The 13,065-nt window shown below is 35.9% G+C and overlaps 3 protein-coding genes across 3 annotated transcripts; 2 read left to right on the top strand and 1 right to left on the bottom strand.

Moving 5' to 3' along the window:
* Nucleotides 1–109: 109 nt before the first annotated feature.
* On the top strand, nt 110–1,731 carry LOC133676170 (large ribosomal subunit protein eL34). Its single transcript, XM_062097778.1, has 4 exons — nt 110–270; nt 409–488; nt 1,280–1,389; nt 1,471–1,731. The coding sequence occupies exons 1-4, from the start codon at nt 192–194 to the stop codon at nt 1,562–1,564; spliced, it is 363 nt and encodes a 120-aa protein (XP_061953762.1). The 5' UTR covers nt 110–191; the 3' UTR covers nt 1,565–1,731.
* A 1,449-nt stretch (nt 1,732–3,180) lies between these two features.
* LOC133676169 (large ribosomal subunit protein eL34) lies at nt 3,181–4,819 on the top strand. The gene is made up of 4 exons (XM_062097776.1): nt 3,181–3,339; nt 3,478–3,557; nt 4,362–4,471; nt 4,559–4,819. The coding sequence occupies exons 1-4, from the start codon at nt 3,261–3,263 to the stop codon at nt 4,650–4,652; spliced, it is 363 nt and encodes a 120-aa protein (XP_061953760.1). The 5' UTR covers nt 3,181–3,260; the 3' UTR covers nt 4,653–4,819.
* A 1,152-nt stretch (nt 4,820–5,971) lies between these two features.
* Nucleotides 5,972–12,374, bottom strand: LOC133675088 (protein BONZAI 1-like). Its single transcript, XM_062096364.1, has 16 exons — nt 12,055–12,374; nt 11,468–11,515; nt 11,136–11,284; nt 10,996–11,044; nt 9,688–9,744; nt 9,221–9,409; nt 9,000–9,134; nt 8,834–8,895; nt 8,638–8,740; nt 8,438–8,552; nt 7,751–7,827; nt 7,520–7,657; nt 7,274–7,438; nt 6,887–7,000; nt 6,679–6,775; nt 5,972–6,596 (listed from the first exon to the last, which is right to left on the bottom strand). The coding sequence occupies exons 1-16, from the start codon at nt 12,178–12,180 to the stop codon at nt 6,499–6,501; spliced, it is 1,722 nt and encodes a 573-aa protein (XP_061952348.1). The 5' UTR covers nt 12,181–12,374; the 3' UTR covers nt 5,972–6,498.
* Nucleotides 12,375–13,065: the final 691 nt, after the last annotated feature.

Genomic DNA, 13,065 nt, shown 5'->3' with positions numbered 1-13,065 from the left:
GCCCAGTCTACTAGGCTGGAGCATTGCAGTATTGGACCTGAGCCAATAATTCTTAGGCCCACCATAAACTCCACTAGGCGTCTCGTTTTGCATTAGGGTTTCAAATAAAACCCTAGCTATAGACGCTCTCCCGTCTTCCCCTTTGTTTGCACACCATACACAAACACGGAGACTGAAGAGCTGATCTGAAGATGGTGCAGCGTCTGACTTACCGAAAGCGTCACAGCTACGCTACCAAGTCTAACCAACACCGTGTGGTGAAAACTCCTGGTAAGTTAGCAACATGTCCATTACATCACATGTAATGTTGTTGAATCTGCCTTTTTCTTCTTCTGTTTTTTGTTTATGCTAAAGAAAATAGCAAATTGGGTAATGAGTTTTTTTTGCTGTTCCGTTTATGGTTTGAAGGTGGGAAATTGATTTACCAAACCACCAAGAAGAGAGCTAGCGGACCCAAGTGCCCAGTTACTGGCAAGAGGATTCAAGGGGTATAGTTTTTCTATCATCTATTTTTTTTCTTTTATGCATTTAACTGGGATTTTATTTCGTAGATTGAATGTGCTGTTATTACTACATTGGATTGCTAAGTTTATTTGATCTTGTATGGAGATTTGTGTACCCTGGATTATTTTATCCTTCTACTAAGGATTTTGTATGAAATGATACACAGTTAGTGTAGATGCATCAGTTTTTTAGTTTTGTTTCCAAGGAGTTGGAAATATAATACTTCGGATCATTTTGAATTACTTTCAGTTCTAGCCATAGGTCTGCTAATGCCTGTATCGGGAGAGGAGTGGTTTGCTGGGAGTTTAGGATTTAGATATGACTTTTTTTGTCGTGTTGGTTGGTTTCCCCCAGAAATTTGGGGATGCAGATTACTGCGGTCCCTATCTTGCAAGTGTTAAAAATTAAAAGGGTGAGTTTTAACTATACTTTGTGGCGAGCAGTTTCCAAGTCTTCCCTTGAAGCCAGCCCTGCTTAAATGCACTTCATTGCTATTTTCCATTTGCTTGAGAATTTAAGCTACTTCGTCTAGTTGTCTAATAAGATGAATTACTGTAATCTTGATAATGATTTTTGCTGGTATATAAATTTGTTATTGCTTATTTGATACAAGGTTTCCATTTATATGTGATTGGTTGATGGTTTCCTCCATATTGTGAAAGCTTTCTTTTTGAGCTATGAATGATTGTTGGCTACAGTGTTTTTAACTCTGCTTTTCTTTACAAAGCTCAATCCGGTGGTGCTGGTTTTGATGGAATCTTTACTTTCTTTTCAGATCCCTCACTTGAGACCTGCTGAATACAAGAGATCTAGATTGTCTAGGAACCGCAGGACTGTGAACCGTGCCTATGGAGGAGTCTTGTCTGGAAGCGCTGTTCGGGAGAGGTGCAATACCCTGATGGTTTTTTTTTTTTTTTTGAAGTGATGAGACCCGCTTTAAGTGGTTTTGGTGTGTTTATTATGCAGAATAATCCGAGCCTTCTTGGTGGAGGAGCAAAAGATTGTGAAGAAGGTTTTGAAGATCCAGAAGTCAAAAGAAAAACTAGCCTCAAAGAGCTAGATGAGAGGTGTATGAAGTGGAGTTTTCCTACTTAGAGGATGTTTCTGCCAACTTTTGTTATTGCTTAATGGCCAGTCAAATGTGGAATTGATTATTAGCTTGCTTGATACTCTCATGACTTGGATATGTTAATTTTACTTATTGTCAATTTGATTTCCTTGCCTATATTTGGATGGTTTGCCAATTTCCTTTCATTCCATGTTCTTGCATAGGGCCTAAATATATCTAAAATCAGCATGTCTCAAGCACGTCTGAATTCTTCCAATTGCTCCCAGTCTCATTATGATCTCTTATCTCATTTTTTTGCCACAACAATTTCACAATGCTTTTAAGTCCTGCATATTTAACATATAATTTTAATAATAGATCATAAGTGAAGTTCTTGTTTCTGTCATCTCTTGCACTTTTAAAGTCAATTTTATTACTGAATTCTTATGAAAATTGAAATTTTAGGGGGCAATCCCCTTTGATTTTCAAACAAGGGCATTGGAATTAGTTTAGGATTGACGGGTGCTCATGCCGCTGGAGTTGTTAGTCTCCATGAATGCTGTTTCATGGTCTTTAGATATTTTGAAATCTTAAAATATTTTTTAAAAAATATATATTAAAATAATACTTTTTATTTTTTAAAAATTTATTTATAATATGAATACATCAAAATTATCTAGATAAATTAAAAAAAAATTAAAACTTAAAAAAAAATGATTGGAATTTAATACCAAAGTCTTGACAATTGAAATTTACATTTGGAGAGCAAGCATTGATTCAATGATTTGTGCTTCTGCCTCCCAGATTGTGAGGGCCTGCAGCCCTGCACCTTGCAACTGACGTCGAGATAATTTGTATAAGACAGAATGAATATGTTTGATTTAGGTAGCTTCTAGTGCTATCACTCTTAGCAAGGAGGATAGACATACAGCTTGAGGCATACATTTAAAACTTGACCTCGGCTAGATCTAGTACAAGGTACAACTCATGTATTGAGAGGGTTGGGTTGATTAAAAATATATTTTTTAAAATAATAAAAATAAGTTTTTATTTCATGAAAAAAAATTAATCTGTGATCATATTTTTCCGTGGATCATCAAGTCACAGTTAATCTTAGTATTTTACCAGGTCAAGATGAGTTACTTTTTTTTTTTTTTACTTGAATCAGTTTAGATCTTGGATTGGCTAGATCTCAACCTAACTTGCAGTTCCAGTTTTATAATCAGTGATTGAGTACAATCATAGAGTAAAGTAACAAGTTTATATGATTTTATGGAAATAATTTTATGTGATAAAAAAACCAAAAAAAGAAGTTATATGAAAATTATTACATGAATCTGTTCTATTCCATCGCGGTGTGACTCCCCTACACTGGTCTGAGTCCAACCGACTAAGGTTGTATCATGTTGTTGCTGTTGAGTTTTGAGAATGAAGGTTTGCCACAAGATCAATGGGAAAATACAATGAAATTGTCAAATTAGTTTGGACCAGTTATTGGGCCTTAAACTCCAGTCTTTAGCCCAGTATACCAGGCTGGAGCATTGCAATCTTGGACCCGCCCAATGATTCTTAGGCCCACCTTAAACTCCATTGGACGTATCGTTTTGCATTAGGGTTTCAAATAAAACCCTAGCTATAAACGCTCTCCCGTCTTCCCCTTTGTCTGCACACCATACACAAACACGGAGACTGAAGAGCTGATCTGAAGATGGTGCAGCGTCTGACTTACCGGAAGCGTCACAGCTACGCCACTAAGTCTAACCAACACCGTGTGGTGAAAACTCCTGGTAAGTTAGCAACATGTCCAGTACATCACATGTAATGTTGTTGAATCTGCCTTTTTCTTCTTCTGCTTTTTGTTTATGCTAAAGAAAATAGCGAATTGGGTAATGAGTTTTTGTTGCTGTTCCGTTTATGGTTTGAAGGTGGGAAATTGATTTACCAAACCACCAAGAAGAGAGCTAGCGGTCCCAAGTGCCCAGTTACTGGCAAGAGGATTCAAGGGGTATTGTTTTTGTATCATCTTTTTTATTTCTTTTTATGCATCTTACTGGGATGTTATTTATTAGATTGAATGTGCTGTTATTACTACATTGGATTGCTAAGTTTATTTGATCTTGTATGGAGATTTGTGTACCGGGGATTATTTTGTCCTTCTACTAAGGATTTCGTATGAAATGATACACAGTTGGTGTAGATGCATCAGTTTTTTAGTTTTTTTTTTTGGTTATGAGTTGGAAATATAATACTTCGGATCATTTTGAATTACTTTTACGGTTCTAGCTATAGGTCTGCTAATGCCTGTATCGGGAGAGGAGTGGTTTGCTGGGAGTTTAGGATTTAGAGATGACTTTTTTTGTCGTGCTGGCTGGTTTCCCCCGGAAATTTGGGGTTGCAGGTTACTGCAATCACTATCTTGCAAGTGTTAAAAATAAGGGGTGAGTTGTAACTATACTTTGTTGCTTTGTGGCGAGCAGTTTCCATGTCTTCCCTTGAAGCCAGCCCTGCTTAAAAGCACTTCATTGCCATTTTCCATTTCCTTGAGAATTTAAGTTACTTAGTCTAGTTGTCTAATAAGATGAATTACAGTAATCTTGATAATGATTTTTGCTGGTATATAAATTTGTTATTGCTTATTTGATACAAGGTTTCCATTTATATGTGATTGGTTGATGGTTTCCTCCATATTGTGAAAGATTTATTTCAGAGCTATGAATGATTGTTGGCTGCAGTGTTTTTAGCTGTTAATTTTTTTACAAAGCTCGATCTGGTGGTGCTGGTTTTGATGGAATCTTTACTTTCTTTTCAGATCCCACACTTGAGACCTGCCGAATACAAGAGGTCTAGATTGTCTAGGAACCGCAGGACTGTGAACCGTGCCTATGGAGGAGTCTTGTCTGGAAGCGCTGTTCGGGAGAGGTACGATACCCTGATGGTTTCTTTTTTCATTGTTTTTTGAAGTGATGAAGACCCGCTTTAAGTGGTTTTGGTGTGTTTATTATGCAGAATAATCCGAGCCTTCTTGGTGGAGGAGCAAAAGATTGTGAAGAAGGTTTTGAAGATCCAGAAGTCAAAAGAAAAACTAGCCTCAAAGAGCTAGATGAGAGGTGTATGAAGTGGAGTTTTCCTACTTAGAGGATGTTTCAGCAAAATTTTGTTATTGCTTAATGGCCAGTCAAATGTGGATTTGATTATTAGCTTGCTTGATACTCTCATGACTTGGATATGTTACTTTTACTTATTGTCAATTTGATTTTCTTTCCTATATTTGGATGGTTTGCCAATTTCCTTTCATTTCATGTTCTTGGATAGGGCCTAAGTATATCTAAAATCCAGCATTTCTCCAACAAGTTTTAATTCTTCCAATTTCTCCCAGTTTCATCATGTTCTCTTATCTCATTTTTTTGCCACATCAATTTGACAGAGCTTTTCAGTCATGCATATTTAACATATAATTTTAATAATAGATCATAAGTGAAGTTCTTGTTTCTGTCATCCTTAGCACTTTTAAAGTCAATTTTTTTACTGAATTCTTATGAAAATTAAAATTTTAGGGGGGTTAAAGCTACCCAGAAAAACCTCCTTGTTGAAACTTTAGGATGGCCAGCTGATGAAAAGGCAGCAATAAAATGGGAAAGGAAAAGCATTTGTAGAAGGCTCTTATAATTCTCACACCAAATGATGTTAGGGTCTTCTCTGATGACCATGGATCCCAAATGGGATTGCATACAACCATGTCCCACGATGAACATATTTAGATAACAGTTGTGACCTTGTTCATTGCATGTCCTTCGGTTTTGCAGAAGCATGCTCATGATTAGGGTCGTCACTGATATTATCCTAGTTGGTTCCTATGTATCAATTCTTCAGCAATATGGTTGAATCTTCCATTATTAATCCTTCAAAACGAGTGAAAAAACTCCACTATTTCAAGCTGGGAATGAACGTAGATTTTTTTTATTTCCTTGCCAATAACTCTTATAATCAACGAAGTTCGGACGGTTCGCCAATTTCCTTGCACCCCATGTTATTACCTAGTGTTTAACAACAGCAACAACAATGCCTAGATCCCGAACTAGGTGGGATGCTCAAAAACTGGCATGTCTTGGAATAAGCCTAATTTTGTTCTATCTGTTTGCTGTTTTTAATGATGTTTGTGTTTGATCATTATTTTGGGATAGAAGATAGGAGACAGTGGAGAGGAAAAATATCTTCATGTACATAAAATTATTTCTGTCGTGGGAATTTATCATTTTAACAATGTGATTGACAATACCCTATGTTCCTATGTATTTAGAAAATCCGCCTAATAAAGGATCATGACGTCCTGTTTCTTTAGCGTTTTCAAAGCTCAGATGCTTTGGAGGGCAAAACCACCGAGCACCTTTTGTTTTGACTAGCCAGATGATGAAAAAGGAATAAATCGGCCAAATAATTCTCACACCAAACAGTGTTATTTCACTTGCGTCTAGTCCAAGATCATGAATCACAAAGTGGCTTGAAAACAATCGTGTCAAATAATGAAGATATGACTGTTATAATCATGACTTAGTTCCTCGCATGTCCTTCAGCTGATATGGTTGAATTGGATTAGTTGGTTCTCCCATCTGCCTAAGTAGGACTGGTTGGTTCCGGAATCCATGAAAAGTTCTTCATCAATCCTCTCAAACATGTTCCAAAGTCGTGAAACGCCACTGTTTCAAGCTAGGAAAAACCATGGAACTTGTCCAGCCAATGTGCGTGGCGAAGAATGCGCAGCCCAACTTCTGCTGTTCAGCATGAGGATCCTGCTCAAGTTTGGGAACGCATTTCTTACCTCTTCTAGTAAGATGAACAAGGCCTAATCACCTAAGAGCCACGATGCATTTGGCACCATTTGGCCTACGCAGGAAAACTCGTAGCATGAATCCACAAATAGAAAATTATATGTACACTTGTTTACATAATCAAATGTTTGGTTGGATGTCTTCTCTGGATCGCATGTAGGATAAAAACTGGGTAGGTAGTTCTGCCAAAAGTGCTTGAACAACAGCAATCTCTCCACCTGCAAATATTATTTATGTTACCACCCAAAAAAATATCATTGAAGCTTCCATCTCAAATTGATTTACAAGATATATACTTACTTTGTACATCCCGAAATGACATGAACTGGACTATATCACGTGAAGCAACACGTCCACTTGAACTTTCTAGTCTCTCTCCTTTATCAGCATCTAAAATCTGGGCAGCAATAATTAAACTTTAGAAAATCGGAGGTGGTCGATAAAATAACTGAGGTTTACACAATCAAATATTTCCACTATGGAGAGGTATTGATGTTAAGAAAGATACCTCCATTTCTTTGAAGTCAGCTCCTCCAACTCCAACTATGAGGATTGATAGCGGCAGGTCAGATGCTTTCACTATGGCATCTTTGGTTTCCTGGAGATCAGTTACAACTCCATCCTGAGACAGTCACATTTCAGTGCAAAAAAAAATAAAATTAAAGATATTAAACACGAAAGTCTTATTCTTCTGAGAATATGCTAAATCCATCCTGAAAAACAAATAATTAAATTCTACATCAAAACGGAATGACATTACATTACAGAATCGGAATAAGCAATTCCTGAATAGAATGTTTAGAAAGGAAAAAGGTGCTAAATTGTGAAATTGGTGAACTATCAGCATAGCATGTCTGACAGACAAAACCAGCCAGAATTTCGGTGTCATTCTTACCGTAATTATTAACAAAACAAAGTACTTTTTTCCTCCGTTTGCAGGAGACTGGCTAGCAATTAGTGCGGCATTGCTGATCACAGGCCCAAAAAGTGTTGGCCCTGCCAGAGAAACATTATAGAGAGCACTGGTATATGCTGTCATAATTCCCTGGATTCCGTCTACCTGGAAGAGTGGCATACGCTTAAAACACAGGCATTGTAAGTAAAGTACGAACATCTGACTTCTGATTTCGAAGTATTTCACCTCACTGTGATTATTGCTTCCATTCAAGTTAAAACAATGTGAGACCGGACCATCAATTGGTCGTGCCCCAAATCCCCAGGCCGGAAAGCGCTTATCTGAATCATAAAATTTTAACACCTCTCCAACCTCTAAGATTGCCTGGAAAACAAATTGGCCGATGAGGTGATATATGTACATTGTAAAAAGAAGATAAAAGGAAGTTAAGAATACAGCAGAGAGCAATTTTATTACTCTTTGGTATGCATTTAGCCGTCCAGATGGATCAAGGTAATGCAAGGAATCAGGGAGGCGGGGATTTCCATTTGAAGCTGTAAGAAGAAAATGAAAGGTAGAAGGATACATTAGAGTTCTTAAAACATATAGATTATGGTGTTATTTATTTATTTTTATGAACAATTGTTTCGATGGAAACCTCCAACAGTGAAATAAGAATAAATGTGTAAGCAATTTATCCTAAATGCCATAAACTCCTCAAAACATGACTCTGCTTCCAACTAAAAAGTTCCAGCCTCTTATGCTTTGTATATCACAAAAACACAAATTATTCAGAGATATCTTTAATAAGAGAGAAATTCTGCTTCCTTTTTTTTCCTTTTACAGGTCTGTAGATCAAAATAAAAATTCCTACATGTCATGATAACTTTTGTAGATAGCTAAAAACATAAGCATGCCTTCTGTATTTCAAATGAAAGACAGGAGAAAACGTCAAGAAATTGGCAGAACTAGAATAAGAACAAGGATACACATTAATTCAAGGACATTAATAAATATTGATGTAGAATCACAAACTAAATCATCAAACCAAAAACAAATTATAATTTCCATTGCACTCCAAATGTTATTGAGAGAAAAAGTGTTTGGTCCATAGGGGAAAAAAATCACCCATTGTAGCTAAAGTTAAAATTTGTAAACTGTTACCCGTGAAATCAACTGCCACCATGAAGTTCAGTTCACATCCCCCGGCCAAGTAATCCAAAAATGTCCATTGACTGCTTTGGGAAAACTTGTCCACAAATAGCTGGCTCTTTAACACCTGCATTAAAATAAGCAAATTAGGCATGCAACAGCGAAAAGAGACAGATTCATGATTCAAGTCAATTTGATTCACATAATCAGACCTTATTCTGATGATTATGCCCAACAGTTGTGGGTAAAAATAAATTCTCTCCTTCGCCATTAGAATGAAGCTTTTCCAACTCAACTAATGATTTTTTAACTTTTCTGATAAATCAACAATGAAGAAGATTTATCAACATGCCAGTTATGGAGGTAAGGTAAAAAATAAAAAATGAAGAAGAAGAGATCACCGTTTACCCAATTAAATCATGCTTGCCACTGCTATTGAAGTTAAAGCACTCAATCATTAATGGATTTTCCTGCAGTTTCAATTAGAAAGGTAACATTGCCCTGGAAGGCCATGGTGGGTATTGAACTCGAATAAAAAAATAAAACATGGACAGCTCATGGAGCTTGTTTTTACCTTGCTTCCAACTTGTTGAATGCTCAAATAGATTGGTTTCCACACTGGGTTGTGATCATTTTTTAAGACTTCTGTTTTGCACACAGGAATGGGGAGCCCAACCTCAACAATTTTTGAGATTAGCAAAAAAGGGTCCTGCAGATACATAACAAAACAATTATTTATGTTTCTGATGAAATGCCTAACAAAACAACAAGAAACAAGATATCAATAGCCCATACACTTTTTGAGAACAGATCCTTATGTTCCAAATCCGAGCACCTTAATACCATCTCTATTGTGCTCTTTGAGCTTATGCATTCCTCGGCATGCACAATAAGCTGTCCACAATGTCGAGGATTGCCTGACATGGTAGGATCTTCTCTAAATAAAAGATCTAAAGTCAATGACCTACTTGGCCTGGTTACAACCTGTGCCAACAGAAACAAGACTGGTTCAGTAATTAAAAATTTAACTGCAAACAAGTCTCTCAAGGTCATTTAATTCGTACACCTGTATCCTTCTTACAAGGAACACAATATATTTGGTCTAAATTTAGATCTTAGGTTTCATCATAGTTACTATAAGGCCCCTCTGGCTAGGATTAGAGTAGGAAGAATTCCCTCGTTTGAATAAAAACACCAAGATTCCCATTCTTTAATGATTACTATACAGAAAGAAGTGAAGGAGAGTGGCATTCAAATCATACCTCAGATAATACACACGATGCTTCGCCAAGAAATTGTAGCTCTTCTAGCTTAAGCATCTGCATTTGTTGAATCATTAATTATCAATAGGGCATGCTTCTATTCATTCCAATGACAATAACTTGTGATAAACATTCTGCGCTGTTTCTTGAAAACATTTTTCTAAGCACTGGACAATATCCATGTAATATCCAAACAGTGTTGCATGTTTACATTCATTTTACAAATGAACCAGAGAACACCTTTGATAGGGAAAGCATACGCCAGAGAAACAGCCAACAATTCCCTCAAAATGTTATCATGGAAAATCTATTTATGAACAAGTTCCTCTCCCCTGTTTGCACAGAAATATCTCATCAGCCATAAATATGTGGTATAGCTAAATTCCAACACCCCCACCCACCCAACTGCCAAAAATAAAAGGCAACCCAGTTTACAAAGAAAATTATCCCAAGACCATTCTCACTTTGGTGCTTCAGTGTATGTTTAGAGCAGTTAATCAATACCTTTCATGATAACAAAGATCTTTTACTGACCGAGGTAAGGTAATTTATAGAATTGAGTGCTATAAATGAACAATCAACACTTCCATTTTTTTTCTTGTTTTGAATCCATATCATTCTTTAAAAATCCAATGGTCCTGAATCTCTTGACAAATAAATTAAAAACTTTTTAGACTAAAATGTCACTCTCATGTACTGTATCTAGAGACAATATCAGCCACCTCCAAAATAGTCCCTCATAAAATACCAATAAGGATAAGAGCCAGTCCCTAATGGGGTTGAAACTCAAATACAGGGATGAGGGGCCAGAAATTTAAATGATGAGGGAAGGTTTACTCCAATCATGAAGCCCAAAGCTTTCTCAATCTCCCGATGTGCCAAAGAACCAAAAGCAAAAGAAGGAAAAAAAAGTAATATGAAGGACAGGCAGTTTATGGAACCTCTTTAAAAACGTGCAATTGCAGATTTCTTTTCCTTATTTTCCTCTGAGTTGCATAGTGCTTTTTTAACATTATGAAAACTATACTTATTTGACCATCCATCTCTTATTAATTTCATGCTGTAAACTAGGTCTTGCAGTTCCAACCAAGACTTCAATAGAATAGCAAGAATGGTGAAATATTTTAACATGTTGTTCCATACAGAGAGTTATTATTGAACAAACATATTGATCTTGGAAAGAGAACCGAGTTTGTTAGGGAGAATATTCGACAATATACTATTGATAAGAAAATCACAATATAACCAAATTTGCCATTAATAAAGGGAAGCAACAAAGGAAACAGCAATCAGACTATGGAAGGATACCTTTACATCTATGTTGTGAAATTGAGTGTCAACGTCATATGCATGGAACCTGTGGTAAATGACACAGATCACAATATAGTGAAACCAATAGAACTTGTATTTGGTTGAAAAGAATATGGAGATACAAGCATAGAACTTACACCAACGTTTGAACAGCTTCAAACTGGAATGTAATCACGTGTTTTGTAATCCATGTTGGATTTAATGAATTAAGAACTACTTCTGTTCGGAAAACTTCAGCAAGTGTTCCATCTTTTCCTTTCGTATAACCAATCAATATAGGATCGCTCTAAAGCAGATAAACTTATATGATAAGAAACAGAAGAAAAGAAATCTGAAACAGTTAAAATTATCAGGCTATTGCACAAGAACTTAAAATATCAAAAGTAACTAAACATACCCCCCTGATCCCCTAATTGAAATTTTTTTTACCGCAACGCATAAAAAAGTAAAAAAAGGTAAAGCCTCCTACCTTGGAAAGTACATCCCGGTCACGCAAGTTTGTAGCAGAAAATGATAACTGCATAGAAATGGTTTTCACAAAGAAGATTCAGTATGGAGAACGAAAAGGGTAAGCCAGACATGAAAATGCAATAACAAATAATCTCATTTAATTGCAACACATATACTCAACTGTAACATTCTTTTCGAGCAATAACTAACCTATACTAGGATTATAATAATGAATTGAATAATTATAATCATAGAAATGGTTTACATAATTCATGTTCATTACCAGATGCCTAATCATTCAAAATGAATTGAATTATCAACAGTTGACAATTCTAAATCAAATTAAATCAAAAAATTGATTAACCTAATTAATAATCAACCAACTCTGCTTCTGGTAACAGCTTCTAGTTAATCAGAAAGTTTTTGCATCTTAACACTAATTAAAAGCTGGAAAAAACTTACTCCAGAAATCAATCTAAATAAATAATGCCACGCCTAACATTATCATATCATAGCTTCCATCCATAATTATCAACACTCAACAACTCTAAAACATATTTATTTACTGTACTAACAACAAAAGCAATCGAGGACCGACCAACCGACCTCCATCTGAGAGCTGTACATGCCACGAGACTTGAGGAAATGATCGACAGCGTCATTTCCAGCGGCGGCGCCGCTGCCACCAACTGCCGCCCTACCGCCGGCCACGTCAGAGCAGCAATTCCCCATTCTACTCCGCCAGCAGCTAACAGAGTCTGCTAATTAGCAGCTAATACACGTTTTTCTCTCGAAAACAAAAAAATTCAGATTCCGAAACACAAATCGAGAAACGGAAAAATGAATAAAAAGAGAAGACAGAAAACAGAGTCTGATTTTTCCTATTAATAATAATAATAATAATATCTGGAAAGGAGCAGTAAGTGCAGTGAGTTGATACGTTTGTGGGCCCTCTCTGTTTCCTTCCTATATATACACAAATCCGTTTCTATGATAACGCGTTTTAAAATTAAACTACATTTTGATCCCTATAAATGCAGAAACGTGACATATTTATCCATTATTTTTTCGTATTTGTAATATTACTCTTATAGTTTTTTCAAAGTATCACTTTCACCCTTTAAAGTCAAATATAATAAATGATCCTTTTTTACTTTTTTATTCCTACTTTCTTAATTTTCTCTCTAATCTTCGTTATGTTACCACAAAAAAAAAAAATAATTAAAAATTAACTTGTTTTATAAATTCATTTGAACTAGTAGTTACATCAATGTAATTAAAAAATTATTTTGATAAAAAATTTACTTGATCTAAATACAAATATTGTGCTTCTGAGTTTATTATAATAAAAAAAACACTTATAAGCTACAAAATTCAAAAACCAGATTCAAAAGGTAGTAGATATTCAATTATCAAGGATAACATAAGAACTTCCTTGGAATTAGAAGGATAATATTGGAAATGTTTACGCTATGCAGGGGTGGGAATAGAGCTTTGGTAAATCTATAGGGGCAAAGATGAAGTTTACCGTCGATTTCTTGGGGGTCTAATAAAGTGAGCAGGACCTATTTTGTAGCTAACTAACTCACCAATCAATCTTTGCCACGGTTTTGTCAA

This window comes from Populus nigra, chromosome 16, assembly GCF_951802175.1.
Source record: "Populus nigra chromosome 16, ddPopNigr1.1, whole genome shotgun sequence".
Lineage (NCBI taxonomy): Eukaryota > Viridiplantae > Streptophyta > Magnoliopsida > Malpighiales > Salicaceae > Populus > Populus nigra.
The sequence above is the reverse complement of the archived record's forward strand: the minus strand, read 5'-3'. Positions and strand labels throughout refer to the sequence as shown.

Coding starts and splice junctions, on each gene's coding strand:
- LOC133676170 (XM_062097778.1), top strand. CDS start 192: ATGGTGCAGCGTCTGACTTACCGAAAGCGTCACAGCTACGCTACCAAG. Junction 271..408: donor CCGTGTGGTGAAAACTCCTG/GTAAGTTAGCAA, acceptor TATGGTTTGAAG/GTGGGAAATTGATTTACCAA. Junction 489..1,279: donor CTGGCAAGAGGATTCAAGGG/GTATAGTTTTTC, acceptor CTTTCTTTTCAG/ATCCCTCACTTGAGACCTGC.
- LOC133676169 (XM_062097776.1), top strand. CDS start 3,261: ATGGTGCAGCGTCTGACTTACCGGAAGCGTCACAGCTACGCCACTAAG. Junction 3,340..3,477: donor CCGTGTGGTGAAAACTCCTG/GTAAGTTAGCAA, acceptor TATGGTTTGAAG/GTGGGAAATTGATTTACCAA. Junction 4,472..4,558: donor GGAAGCGCTGTTCGGGAGAG/GTACGATACCCT, acceptor TTTATTATGCAG/AATAATCCGAGCCTTCTTGG.
- LOC133675088 (XM_062096364.1), bottom strand. CDS start 12,180: ATGGGGAATTGCTGCTCTGACGTGGCCGGCGGTAGGGCGGCAGTTGGT. Junction 8,553..8,637: donor GGCATAATCATCAGAATAAG/GTCTGATTATGT, acceptor ATTTTAATGCAG/GTGTTAAAGAGCCAGCTATT. Junction 6,597..6,678: donor GTCATTTCGGGATGTACAAA/GTAAGTATATAT, acceptor TAATATTTGCAG/GTGGAGAGATTGCTGTTGTT.